This window comes from Limulus polyphemus, unplaced genomic scaffold (genome assembly GCF_000517525.1).
Source record: "Limulus polyphemus unplaced genomic scaffold, Limulus_polyphemus-2.1.2 Scaffold10108, whole genome shotgun sequence".
In the NCBI taxonomy this organism is placed as follows: Eukaryota; Metazoa; Arthropoda; class Merostomata; order Xiphosura; family Limulidae; genus Limulus; species Limulus polyphemus.
This window is the reverse complement of record NW_013675718.1, coordinates 2,726-18,185: the sequence shown is the minus strand read 5'-3', so window position 1 is coordinate 18,185 and position 15,460 is coordinate 2,726. Positions and strand designations below refer to the sequence as shown.

Here is a 15,460-nt window from a genome sequence, read left to right as displayed (position 1 = left end):
GAGAATTCATGTTATACAAGTCAGTGTATATATCAGCCAAAGTTGAAGAACTATGTTCGAAAATATAAATTGACGAAGTCGGTCCTGCAGTTTGTTTTAATCTATCACCTTTCCTTTAATAAATAAGATATTGCTCGTCGTATTTCTAAGTAAATAGGAACTGCTTGAACCTTAAGGTATTAGCAGAAAATTAGAAAATAAAATTCTGAGGTACGGTTACGAGGAATTTATGCTTACCAGATGTGTTCAATGTTTTGTCAGTACTTATCCTGTGAGATAATGGTGCAAGTTCACACTATTATGTTTAGAAAACAGCATAAATAGTGGTCTTTCAATAAAAGAAACCAAAATTCTGTAGAAAAAAATAGTTTATATGATGTTCAAGTTTTAATTCTATCAGTTTTAGAGATCAGACGAAAATCCCAAAAATTTCAAATTTGTAAATGTTACTAAACTTCAGGCTTTTAACATGATTATAAACCCTAATAGCATGAACAGCTACTATCTTACAAAGAGTAAGCTCAATGTTTACTTGTGTAACTCTCAAAAGATCTACATATTTCTAAGAGAACTTGAAACTTTAAAAAAAAATGTGGTTGTTATAGTTGTGTACTAGGTATCATCTAGACTAAACGTTTTTCACAATAAAACTGAAAGTGTTTTTACACTTTGGAACTATTTTAATCAAAATATATTGAACTGTCAACTCTAATTATGGTAAAGTTTATAAATCACAAAACCTAGTGTTTTCTGTGTAGAACAATTTAGCTTTAAATTTTTGTACAAGGAGTTGTTTTTTTTTTTGCTCAGGTTCCCACCTTTTTTTTTATAGTTAATTGTGTCTGAAGCAAACAACAATGCAAAGTTTAGCTCCTTCGTCCTTATTATTTGTTTTTTTATGACATTTTACATTTGGAGAAATAATTTTTGGAAGAACTCAGAGTAAAGATTTATAGATCAGTAGATTCTACACGTAGTTGTTTAAAATTAGATACACTATTCTACATGCTGATGACAATCAGTCGATAGTTTGTAGTTTACCTACTTACCACTGTGTGTGTGCTGATGACAATCAGTCGATAGTTTGTGTTTGTAGTTTACCTACTTACCACTGTGTGTACTGATGACAATGTCGATAGTTTGTGTTTGTAGTTTACCTACTTACTGTTGTTTGTGCTGATGACAATCAGTCGATAGTTTGTGTTTGTAGTTTACCTACTTACCACTGTGTGTGTGCCGATGTACTGACGTTATAACATTACAAATTCCACAAACTCTGCTAAGTTTTCTCTCTTTTCATGTGCTTTCTTTATGATTAAACTTTACGAATAATAACTTTTAAATCAAGATTAGGATCCACTAAAGGATAAATAGAAAGAAAACACTGGAAGAACAGCATGGAAAATAATGCAAAACATTGTGGCTAAACAGTTATGTACATGACAGATCTGTAAAGCTCATTTCATAACTAACCATTGCATGTCTGTGGACATGCAGCGATACAACTGAAAGAGGCATACTCTTGTTCAAAAATATGAGTCTTCTTCCAGTGTCTTTTGCGACAATCAGTTCTGATTTTGTGACATTGTATTAAACAAGGTCACTTAAAAATTATAATTTTATTTTTTATCAACAACCCTGTGGAATCAAATAATTAAAACCATTAATAATTACACTAAATGGCTTATAAAAATAGCCCAGATTAAGCTATGTACATAATTATCAACTACCCCCCCCAAAAAAAAAAGAGACAGAGAAAAAAGAGTCCATAGCTACATGTGTTTCTAAATCACTCCTATTTACTTTTAAATATGATACAGAGCTTCAAATAAATGTATTTGGTACATGCACACAGACAAACATTAAATTTAATAAATGTAACAATAGAATTATCTGTAACAAATGTTTAAAGTTTCACTTTAAAATCTGAAATACTGTACTTTCTAATGGTCTTCTTTGTGGTTTAACACTGACAGTATCTGATGACACTGTACATACATTGTTATTATGATTATAACAGTTGTTAATTACACACTTTAGCATTATTTCACAACCACGTGAATAGAGCACTCACGTTCATGGAAGTGTTGAGGTGTACAAGCCGCAATGGATGAACAGGCACTCGTTCTAGAGTGCATGGATACATAATATATGAACTTTTTTTTTTTTGAACTATATATATGTGTGTGTGAGAAGTAATACTGTATATATACATATGTATAAAACTACAAATGCCTATGGCTATATTAGTATATACAGTAAACATTCAAAAATCAGTGTAGCATTGCAAAGTTACCACAAAAAAATATAATCAAAATAAGGCCTTAAAGAAATAAATCTGAGCAAAATTAAACTATTTCATCAGTATAGTATTCTAAGTTGCTTTTAGACTGATAGTCCTAATGATATATACACACACGCACATTGTAATTCTGGGATACGAGAGAGAAAAAAAAATAGGTAGTAATTTTTTAGAACTGCTTCTTATAGGATTAGTATTTTATGTAAATATTTGGTAAAACAATTTTGTTACATAAATACTCTGACAATGTGATAATCTATAAATACAACATTTTTTCATAAGATGTTAAATAAATAAACTTTTATAACAGGTTTGCTTTTATTTACAAAACAAACTGTATTGAAACACTTAATATTTGTTAATTTTTGGTGTTGTTTGAAAAAATGACAAACTGTTATTGACGGACGACTCCCGATATTTATTCTTTATTCATACAATTAATAAATTTGTTTCTTTCTTATTTAAGCACAAAGCCACTCAATGGGCTATCTGTGCTGTGCCTGCCACGTGTATCGAAACCCAGTTTTTACAGTTATAGGTCTTACCGCTTAGCCACTTGGGGAGAACAGCATAATGTTAAAAACCAATTTACAATTGAGACACAGATTTTAAGTTTAAATGAAAGATAAAAATCCAACATCTCTGATGTCACATCTGTGATGTATCGTTTTTTTTTATATTACCGCATACAATCCAAGAAGAAAAGTAATTACTAACCAGAAAACTTAATTATACACACGAACATTTGTATGATCTTTGTGCAGAAAATTTAATTATACACACGAACATTTGTATGATCTTTGTGCAATGTTTCTTAACCAAACAAAATGTATACAAGATAACTGTTTTTGTACAATGTAATAAAGAATATCCAGCCAAAATTATAAAGAACTGATAAGCAGAACCAAATTCGTAATCCACCTCTGTTCAGTTTTGGTACGAACTGGATATATTATAAGGAACTGCTAGGCAGTATCAAGTCAGTAATCCACTACTGTTCAGGTTCTATGTTTACTAGTGATATTATAAGGAACTGCTAGGCAGTATCAAGTCAGTAATCCACCACTATTCAGTTTCTGTATGTACTGGTAATAGTATGGGGGAACTGATAAGCAGTCCCAAATAGATTTATCACTGTTCAGGTTCTATGTTTACTAGTGATATTATAAGGAACTGCTAGGCAGTATCAAGTCAGTAATCCACCACTATTCAGTTTCTGTATGTACTGGTAATAGTACGGGGGAACTGATAAGCAGTCCTAAATAGACTTATCAGTGTTCAGCTTCTATGTGTACTAGTGATATTATAAGGAACTGATAAGCAGTACCAAATCAGTAATCTACTACTGTTCAGCTTCTATGTTTACTAGTGATATTATAAGGAACTGATAAGCAGTACCAAATCAGTAATCCACTACTGCTCAGATTTTGTGTGTGTACTGGTGACACCATATTTGTAAGAAATTCAATAAATGCATAGTATTTCCAAACTTATCATCATCAGAGTGCAAAATTAAATTATCCCTGCTCAATGTTGAACACCTTGTAAAACATTTCCAAAGCTGTGAGTGATAAAAAAAATGCTTTTTGCATTCAAGACTATATCTTTACAAAGCAAACCGACTCCATCACTCTAAACTGTGGAGCATCGGAAACAGGTTTTCTGGAGGAACTAACTCCATCTGGAGTGACAATGGACACTGGTGCTTCTCCCTCTCCGTGCTTCGATTACGTATCTCGTTCCACCTCTGTAAAATCTGCTGGTAGTTCATGTACTTCTGAGGCTCACCGAGAAAGGTGTAAACCCGTAACAAACCACGGTAGTCATATTCCAATCCACTGTATCCTTCTCCAAACAGTTTTACCCCTAAAATATTACGAAAAACAGTCAGAATTTAAACAGAAATCTCTCTTAATCGTAAAAAAAATCTGAATCGTGACAATATTTGAACCAACGGTTATTTAAATAATAATATCACACTTTATGTAGATATGAGAGGAACTATGTGTGTAGCATGTGTTTTATTACACATGCATTTATATTCTGAAAAAATATACAAATAATCTGGCAAGAACTAAAACAACACGATATACATCCTGGTAGGCTGTGTGACGTAACATTACAATAATAAATTTATTTTGTTTTACAAATCTTTCTTTACCGACCCCTATACTATGGGTTTCCGGTAAAAAGAAACATAATAACATCTCAACTGAATGCCACTGCTTTATCAGTTTAATGATCATTGCCGCTATAATGCAAGTTTAATTTCTTTAACCAAGTTACGAACAGTGATTAATAGGCCTACTTATTTATATGCTTTAATGTAAATCCATGTCAACTTTGGAGTCTGCTTTTGGGGAATAAAAGTGTTTCCACAAAATACTTTGGTTACTTAAGGAGTTTGGTGAAAAGTTTTAACTTTGTGCAAATGTCTAGGCTGAGATGATTCATTTCGCACCACTTAGAACTTGGTGAGTCCAGCAATTTAGGAGAAGTTTTCAGGAAATCGACAAGTTCTCCAAAAGGTGGGGTGAAAAGTTTTACCTTTGTGCAAATCTCTAAGCTGAGATGATTCATTTCGCACCACTTAGAACTTGGTGAGTCCAGCAACTTAAGAGAAGTTTTCAGGAAATCGACAAGTTCTCCGAAGGGGTGGGGTGAAAAATTTTACCTTTGTGCAAATCTCGGGACCGAGATAATTTGTTTGGTAGCATTTAGAAGTCGGTGGTTTAGGAGGAGTTGCGTGACATACAGACGCTGAATCTTATTATGTAGAGCACACTATAAATAAATAATAACACACATAATAGTGAAAAATAATCTACCCCTGTCCACGTTATTGAGTTACTACTAGCAACTATTACACTAGACTTTAAGTAGTCAAAAGATGTGAAATTTTAACTCCAGAAAGTTACTCAGGTTACTTTTACTCCCATACGATTAAAACCCTTCCAACAAGTAAAAATTTTTCAAGTTCAGGTGCATTAAAATTTCACATCAAGTCATTGAAATAATTTTCTTCTAGCTTTAAAATGCAGATAAACAAAGGTTTTGATACAAATAAATACATGTAGGCACTTCTGGTATTAGAAATATCTTGAACTTGCTGGAATATATATATATATATACATATATATATATATATATATTTGTACTTTCACAGTAAAATATAGTCATAAAGATAAAAACAACCACTTCTCAGTCATAAAATATATGTATGGCAGTTAGTTTTCACTTACGACAACATGAAATTGATGAATAAGTTATTATTATTATTACAAAAACCTAATTGGGAGGGAGTTACTGGTATAAAAAGTGCAAGAATTAATAGAAAGGTTTCTAATTAGTAGTAAAACTGCAGACATGTTGACCACAGACATGTTGACTGTGGGATACAAATAGAAAGCGACTTATTGTTTATAATCAGTGTCAAGTAATACGACCTCAAGATTTTATCCACACCCAAAGTCTGTAAGATGTACCAGTGTACAGAATAGCTCCACGTAAAATACCAAATAATGAAATAGTCAGATGCGATACTAAAACCGACCTCTTATGAAGCCATCTCCATTCTTCTGATCAATCAGTCACAAAAGAGAAACTTTTTAAAATTTGTAGATTTCAAGCTTTAAAGTTTTTAAGATTACATCACCATATGAGCTAGCGGTCTGCCCTATTGTTTGTATATTGCCTTAGAGTTTTATTTATCACATTTTAGACAGAAACCTTGACCATTCTGATGTAGCTACTTTTATAAAGATTTTTTTAAAGTTATAGCACACAGTCGTCAATATCTTAACATCTTGTTAAGATATATCTTATCTTGCGTATATAGACACATACTTTAATGTTTACAAAGACAACATTTTGGTTTATAACAGATAAATATCTTGTTATAAAGCTTACTAACCTATTTCTATTGATCGTAAGTACAGCTCTTCAGCTCTTTCAAAGAGTTCCATGTCGTAATTATACAGGGAAGCCAGGTGGCCGACAGAAAGGGCAACCTCATAGTCGTCAGGGCCCAACAATTCTTTCTTTATGTGGATAGCTTTTAGATGCATTTCTTCAGCATCCTGCAGAAAGTTTTCATACTCATAATTACAACAAAATACCAGCCTCAAAATATATCTATTTGTTATCAACAGGTGATGAACTAAAAAATTAAATAAAAAAATTACTTTAATTAATTACTCTAAAACAAAAAGATTGGGAAAAAAAATCATGTGTATGTTTTTGTTCCATGCGTCAGGTTCAAGTGTCTCAGTTGTCAGTTTCAAGTGTCTCAGTCGTAGATAAGAGGTTTATCTAATTACTTTATTCTTCTAGTGTTAAACCTACTGGACTAAAGTAATTAGATATATGTTATCTAATTACTTTATCAGTCCAGTAGGTTTAACACTAGAAGACATATATCTAATTACTTTACCAGTCCAGTAGGTTTAACACTAGAAGACATATATCTAATTACTTTATCAGTCCAGTAGGTTTAACACTAGAAGACATATATCTAATTACTTTATCAGTTCAGTAGGTTTAACACTAGAAGACATATATCTAATTACTTTATCAGTCCAGTAGGTTTAACACTAGAAGACATATATCTAATTACTTTATTGATTCAGTAGGTTTAACACTAGAAGATATATATCTAATTACTTTATTGGTCCAGTAGGTTTAACACTTGAAGACATATATCTAATTACTTTACCATTCCAGTAGGTTTAACACTAGAAGACATACATGTATATCTAATTACTTTATTGGTCCAGCAGGTTTAACTGTTATCAGTTTTATGGTCCATTAGTTTTTCTTGTAGAAGTTCTGTAGTAAATGTGATGAGGTGTGAATAGAGTTGATTACCATCGTACAGGGTGGCCCAAAAGTAACATGACATTAGATGAATCAGAAATGTAATGTTATTTTTTCACTCGGCACAGGGTCCAGTGGAAGCAGTAATGCTCTTTGAACCAACCTATCCAGACCATCGTATCCCAACAGGCCTAACCCATTCTTGTTGTGGTTTGTATTTATTGTTGGGGAGGAAATCGATTTCTCCAGGATTTGTTCTGGAGTCGTACTTCCTTTCAACCCTTTTGTATTGTATATGTTTATGTAAGTACGTTTGTATGTAAGTGTCTGTGACCTGAGGAAGTCTCTTCTGAAGCCAAATTTATTCCATTAATTTTCAACACCATAAAGACAATCAGAAGTGAAGAAACACAAACAAATCAGAAATTTAAAAAGAAAAGAAAACATTTTTTTTTATACTTACATTAAACTTTTTCATAGATTGATACAATCTTCCTAAATTCCCATAATGCTTTGCTGTTTGTACATTCATTTCTCCAAATGCTTGCTGGGCGAGGCGGAGAGCAGAGAGATGCAATTCCTGGGCTTCCAGAAGAAGCTTGTGTTCTATAGCTTTGTCTTGGTTATCAATAGCTATCTCTTCAAGTATCAAAGCTAATAAAAATATCTGAATGTAACTAATACGTAATCACACCTCCAGTGTTTACGTACAATACTCATATCAAATTGTTCGATAATCTAAGCTTTAATATTTTAACCAGACATACGTTATCCTTTAAAGGAATAAATATTATCATCCTTTCACATGAAGCTGAAAAAAATGTTAAACAATCTTAATAAGGGAATTTTCTCTTATCAGTAAAAACAGTATCAAGGCCATCTTAAATATATTTTATGTTTACGTCAGAGACGTGCGTGTAGGTTTAAAAAAACAACAACTTTAAAATTTCATCACATAGAAATCCAGAAACCAGTAACTTGTGATATCCATGTTGGTTCTCACTTTTACCCTAATAGAATTAACACTCAGAGCAACTGTAACTATTCTTCTGGACTGGAGGGGGCATTGTCAGCAATATCTCTTCTTTGTTCTTTGTCAGAATATCACAACTGCATGAAACTTATAATAAACTTACTATATAACATCAAGTTTTAAAAACTTCCTTTCATCTTAAAAGATAAGTTTTTTTTTTTACTGTTTATCTTAAAAGTTCCATCTGATTGATGTTCATCATCATAGACAGCAGTACATCAATAATTCTACCGATGCTTAGCTGCCACACAATCATGAATTATTATTACAAGAAAATGGGGACAAAAGTGAGATCTAACACGCCATGAATACGGAAATGGTGGAGCACATACAGGCGGGGGCACAGCATCTAAGCCATGCATACGCAAGCACTCGGGACAAGTCCTCTGGGTGAGTCCAGCGACATCAGCTTGACAGCTTCCTTGCGGCTTTCACTGCCACGCATAATAACATGCCTCGCTCGCCAGTGGATTTGGCAGACAGACAAGATTAGGCACACAAACCAATAAGATGTTCATTAACATATTTCTTTTGATATCTTATTTTGCCAATTGAAGTAGTTACCGTTTTTGGCTATAAATTGTAAAAAACAATGGCAAAAACTGACGGATTTATCAGTGACCTTTTCAGAATGTCATCAATATTTACCTTTGTCAACCTACATAATAATATTTTTTCTAACAATGTTCTTGGTTGATATCAATTTATATCCAATAAATATAGCTCCTTTGTAATAAACAATAAGCTGTTTTATTTATTGTAGGGTTTCAGTCATCTAAATTTTTAGCAATGCCTACATTACTCAATATTAAAACTTATGTAGTCTTATGTGATTTCTTGTCAAAGAATAAAATTTGTATATCTTTCAGAAAGGAATAATTTAACATAAAAATATTTCAGTAAAAAAAAATTACATCTAAAAATATCTATAAAATTCCCAAATTTTTCCAAAATCTTTTAAAAACTTCCAGAGGTTTCTTATTGTTCTCAGCCAGAGCTTTGTGTTGTAACTTTCCCAGGAAACCATAAATTACCGCTGACAACACTCTGTTTACTCTACAGTGATGCAAGTATCTTTTCAGGTTTTCCATGTGATCCGAGATCATATTTGAGGCTGAAAACTTTCATACTATATTTCATAAACACCAGTGACGTGACTTTGTTGTTTTTGTTATTTTATGTCATTAAAATTAGGTTTAGGGACAAAAAGTGTTTCTTGTTTTTTTACCTTCCTTCCTCATAGTTTTTCAGTTCATGATCTGACCTTAAACGCAAAGTTTATTTAGAAAGAGCCGAGTCGGTAATAACAACCATAAATGTTCACAGCAAATTTAAAATATATCAGCATTTTGGGTCACGTTCTCCATTTATTGTATATAAGAGAACCATGGCCACTCAATTAGATCTTAATATAATCATCAGGTTTCATCTTATAAAAGCATAATTCTACAATAATATTGGACAAGCAACTGGAAATAGAAGAACAGCACCGGAGAAGGTAGAGGAACAAGAATTACATCTGGATAGACGTATGTGATGATGTTTTTTGGGGTGATATAGCTGACAGGAGAAAGAAAAAGCTGTATTCTTCAAAACTATTTCCGTTACCTTTCACTCTTTTTGAAGATGCCAAAAGAAGATGATCTTGAGGTAACAGATGGTGCATAATATCCATGGCTTTTTCCGCATGGTCTCTGAAATCAGTGAAAATATTTACTTATACATCTATAAAATCATAAAACATGTACAACAATCAAAAGTTATAAGCAAGTTTTTAAATTAAAAGCAGCATCACGTGTATATATAACGAGATTAAAGAAATACAAACTTCAAATTTTGTTCTTTTTTATTTTCAATTTAAACAAAACAATATGATGTGAATCAAAAGATGTTACAGTACATAAGGTGAATAAATGAATATAAGCTTTTTAACCCTTTTTTATCAACCCTTCTACTATGGGCGGGTCGATTCTACCCAGCCCGTAACCCCCAAAGTAACCATAAACCGTTGTAACTTTTTAAAATGTAAACGCATCTTCATGAAATTTTACAGATTGTCAGTAAACGTTACAAGGCGTTCGTACACAAAGTATCCAATTTTGTAATTAAGTTTAACATTTTTGAAACTAATTATTTGCTCATGCATTTTTATTTTCGAATGTTGACTATCCAATATGCAAAGTAATTTTGATTTTAAGATTAAAAATACTTTTATGCGACAAAAATTGTCAAATTTCCCAAACAAATCTCTATAATCTCCAGATAATTGTCAAATTTTTTTTTTAGAAAAAAAAAATGTATATTTTATCTGTTGTTTTCACTATTGTATCTCTGTACGGGTTTGGTCGATTTTAAAATTAGTAAATAGATATAAGTTATGTTTTTTTAGTTCTAGAATGAATACAAATTATAACACCAAACCACAAATGTTTAGTCTAAATAGTTTAAATCTCATATCATTATACATCTATATATATACATATATTCATTATTTTAATTTTATTGACCTTCCAGCAGTGTCGGACTAACATTACAGAAGTTGAATGACATGGTGCACATGCACTCATGTTACAGTATTCAATAATATAAAACTGACCTTTACAAAGTGACATGTTTTCCCTTTGTTCTAGTGGACCAGTATTTTGTAAAATTCCATCACATTTCAGTTATAATACATTATATTTGTATATAGATTACTACTATTTATAAATAAGTTCTTGAATTTCAGTTATTTTTCTTAAAACACAGAACAGTAAATAAAGAACTGTGGAAAACAGCTATCTCTTCTAGTTACAAACTTTGTACTCGTTTGCTTTTTGCCATAATTTGCTAAGCCTTGTCAAATTTTGCACATGGAGGATGTAAAACAAAATAATTTGTTTGGGTTTTATATATGTATTTTGAAATAACAAGAAATCATAAATTACAATATAAATGCCACAGAATTCCACTATAGTTTATCAGGCTTAGTAGCTATGTAGTCTTAGTAGCTATGTAGGCTTAGTAGCTGTATAGGCTTAGTATTAGGCTTAGCTAAACTGTATTTGAGTCATGTTGGAATTGATAGTGATGCTCTGAAGATGCTTGTTGATTCTAAACCAAGATAACATGTTCAACTAATTAAAATTTAACAAGCATAATGACCAGACAAGATAAAACTAATTGAAGTACTACATATGAAAAATTCTGGGCTAGATCATTAACTTCTTGTAATTCTTTAATAATAAATCTTGAATTTACCTTGCAACTTTGAAATTCCCTGAACTATATTCATGCACGTACGAAGCATACGCCAGGTCTTCATGTACTATGGCCACATGTAAGTTATAGCCACCAAAAGCTGTTTGCCATACATCCAGTGCTTTCTGAAACATAACATATCTCAGTGTAATACAAATTAAATAGTTTCTCTTCTCATCTATAGAGGTTTAGCAATTTCTTATCAATTATGAAACAGTGAATGTTGATACTCCAAGTACATCAAATGCTTAGATATGAAATTAAATAACAGTTTGAATAAAACAGACCGTAATAAAACTACTTTATCTTAACTTGGTTACTGTTGTTTCTCATCAGCACAGTATAACATGAAGTTATACAACTGTTCTTGTTTTTGTTTCTTCACTTTTGAGGATAATGGACAAAAGCAAGGTTATCTAACAGATAATCATTTTTTTTTCTTATTAAACACAAAGCTACACAGTGGGCTATCTGTGCTGTTCCAGCCACGGATATCAAAACCCAGTTAATAGAGGATTTTATAATAAATAAGAATGATACATTAAATTAGCTATGTTCTTTACCAGGTAAATTTTTACTTCTGATATATTGTTACGTCTCCGGTCCTTGGTTAGTTTCCCGTATAAATTCTTTCCGAAAAACTTCAGCGATACAAGTCTTTTCTTAAATAAAACTAGTTTATTCTTTCTCAATACAACTTTGCAATACACTTAATTTCCACAGTCACTTTAACTTAAACACACGCTAGAATTCACAACAATTCACGCACTTTACTTACGGCTTAACTCGATTATCTGTCTCTATATCTCTCTGTCTACAATTCAATTCTTGCCATCACTTTATTTGCCGGCTTATATACTATAAAAGCGTGAGTCTAGCAAACGCTCGAGCCTTCAGGAACGTTCGAGATACTCATTACGTGCTACCAGCGTCACGTGACTTCCGCTGTCGTAACAATATGTAAGTAGTTTCCACTAATTAGTTTCCACACACGTTATCAGTCAAGTAACTGTACAATGTCTTGACTAAACTTAAAGAAATGCAGCTTCCAAAACTTAATAATTTCTTGCATCCAATATGTGGGAATAATACCAAGTATCATGACCTTTAGGCTTAACCACACCATTCTAGTGTACCCCACAAACAACCCTAACATTCTTCTAGTGTTTTCTATCTATCAAATCATAAGGAACAAAGTTATGTTAATTAAGAATGTTATGTAAAATTACATTTTCTAAGTTTCCCAAGAGACAAAAACTCTAAATGTGCTTGAATTATTAAAAGTAACTTTGTTTGATCTTTTCTTTTTTCAGCATTAAGAAAAAAATAAAATATCAAGACAGTTTAAGCAGCTAGTGAAAATTTACCTTAGATATGTTAGAAGCTAGAAATACAGAAGAACACCTTAGCCTTTAGACTATAAGCTTCACCTTCCCTAGTACACTATAAGCTACACCTTCCCTAGTACCATGACCTACACCTTCCTTAGTACCACATGAGCTACACCTTCCCTAGTACACTACGAGCTACACCTTCCCTAGTACACTACAAGCTACACCTTCCCTAGTACACTACAAGCTACACCTTCCCTAGTACACTACAAGCTACACATTCCTTAGTACTCTATGAACTACACCTATCCTAGTACTACATGAGCTACACCTTCCCTAGTACACTGCAAGCTACACATTCCCTAGTACTCTTTGACCTACACCTTCCTTAGTACCACATGAGCTACACCTTCCCTAGTACACTACGAGCTACACCTTAACTAGTACACTACGAGCTACACATTCCTTAGTACACTATGAGTTACACATTCCTTAGTACTGTATAAGCTACACCATTCCTAGTACCACATGAGCTACACCTTCCCTAGTACACTACGAGCTACACCTTAACTAGTACACTACGAGCTACACATTCCTTAGTACACTATGAGTTACACATTCCTTAGTACTGTATAAGCTACACCATTCCTAGTACCACATGAGCTACACCTTCCCCTAGTACACTACGAGCTACACCTTCCCTAGTACACTACAAGCTGCACCTTCCTTAGTACTCTATAAACTACACCTATCCTAGTACTACACCATCCCTAGTACACTACGGGCTACACCTTCCCTAGTACACTGTGAGCTACAACTGTAGAGTTTAACATAGCTGGTACACTTTATACTGAAGTAATTAGGGTATACCATCGTGAAGTTAGACATATGTACAATATGTCATGAGTAAAACTGACACAAAACCATCAAGTCTAATAACTGTGAGATAAAATAAGAGCATCGTTGTCAAAATGGAGTTGACCTGGTCACGTTGGTCTTGTTAAAATAAACTGGTTGGAGCCAGGAGTAAAGATGACATCGAAGCTGACTAACATTCAGTTCTGGACATAATTTGTGAATCCACGGACTATTTTGTTCTTCAACATTTTTTCAATCGATGCACTTTTAATATGATGAAGTTTTTGGTTGTAGGGATGAAGATTGCAACTTCATTCTTATTACCAAAGATTCCAGCATTTTGAGAAGTAAACTGAATGAAAAAATGCTAAGAAGGAAAGAAAATCAAGAGTGATGAGAGAGAGAGAGGATTTTAAACCACATTTATGTTGGATCAATGGCAAAACATACTGAATGTGGAAAAAAAAACAACATTACAAACAAAGTTACGACCTACGACTGTAGAGGTTTACCTTACCTGGTACACTATGACTGACTTATTAATAGAGTCCACATTTATGTTGGATCAATGGCAAAACATACTGAATGTGGAAAAAAAACAACAACATTACAAACAAAGTTACGACCTACAACTGTAGAGGTTTACCTTACCTGGTACACTATGACCGACTTATTAATAGAGTCCACATTTAGCAAGTAGAAACCATAGTCTAGCAGAGTGTCCCCAAACTTAGGATGCTTTGGGTCAAAATTTATCCTACAAAAAAAAGAAATGTGCATGCAAGAAACTAAAACTTCTCATACAAGAAACGAAATTCCTAAAACTATTCCCAATCACTCAATTCTTATTGGATAAGTAAAGTGGTATCATTTCACTTTCCTTAATGCGAGGGTAAATAGATAAACAAAACAGATAACATCCTTGAACAATGCCAACATTTCTAAAACAAGCTTCCTTCCATCAAGTTACCCAGTCATTCACTAAAAGTTATTGAAATAACTTTGAAATTAAGGTTTTATAAATATCATTCTTATAACAGCAGCTATAAAAAGATGTGAGTTTCAAATAGGGAGAGAAAAACATCCATTAATAAAAATTCATAAATTAGATACTGATGATTATAATTTTAAGGTAATCAACATAAATAGTTTTCTAAACACATAACGGAAACTTCGGTATAGATCTTCCTGCTTTGTTCCTCAGTGACACACAAAAAATTACACTTATGACAAGCTGTAACTTACGCTACAAACTACAAAAAAGGAGATTTATCCCATCGTTGGAAGACATTTAACAATATCAACAGACTAATTTATCCTAATTTCAAATCAAAAAATATACTTCATTTTTAAATTTGTATACTAAAAACACATGAATTTTTCTATTCTTCTAACACAAATTACTACTTGTACTTACCTGGCTGTATGTAATGCTTGTTTGATTAGGAATTCTGCTTTTCTAAACTCTCTTTTGACAACACAAGTCTATAAAAAAAAGAATAGAAGCTAGAATATTTTTGGAATGTATACTACTCTACAATATTAATCACACCTTAAAAATTTTCAAATAACTATCAAAAATTAAGTGTTTCTCACAGTCGTGATTATTTTTATCATAGATTTAACATGTACACTAAGTTCAATCCAACAAAGGAAAAACATGTGGACACAGCAAGTACTTGCAGAAAAATTGTGGGGATCATATATTAATCAGTGTTACAGTTAGTAGCCTTTATATATTACCAGTGTTATCATGCTCATAGGTTGGTAAGACCCCACCCCCCCCAACTTCTTTCCATACGCTATTTTAATAATCTGAAATAAAAGTATAAACCTTTTCAAAGTACAGTTGCTAAATATAACGATAATTAAACAAATAAA

General features: G+C 32.5%; 1 protein-coding gene across 1 annotated transcript in view; it reads right to left on the bottom strand.

Annotated features, from left to right (window-relative positions):
* Positions 1-3,594: 3,594 nt before the first annotated feature.
* LOC106476239 (amyloid protein-binding protein 2-like) overlaps positions 3,595-15,460 on the bottom strand; it is a gene marked incomplete at its 5' end in the record, with an annotated part of 14,089 nt that continues 2,223 nt past the window's right edge. The window contains 7 exons of the mRNA XM_013936905.2: positions 3,595-4,168; positions 6,216-6,381; positions 7,581-7,771; positions 9,759-9,844; positions 11,391-11,515; positions 14,231-14,336; positions 14,997-15,064. Of these exons, the coding sequence (XP_013792359.1) occupies positions 3,930-4,168; positions 6,216-6,381; positions 7,581-7,771; positions 9,759-9,844; positions 11,391-11,515; positions 14,231-14,336; positions 14,997-15,064 (981 nt within the window). The remainder of the gene's footprint in view (positions 4,169-6,215; positions 6,382-7,580; positions 7,772-9,758; positions 9,845-11,390; positions 11,516-14,230; positions 14,337-14,996; positions 15,065-15,460) is intronic.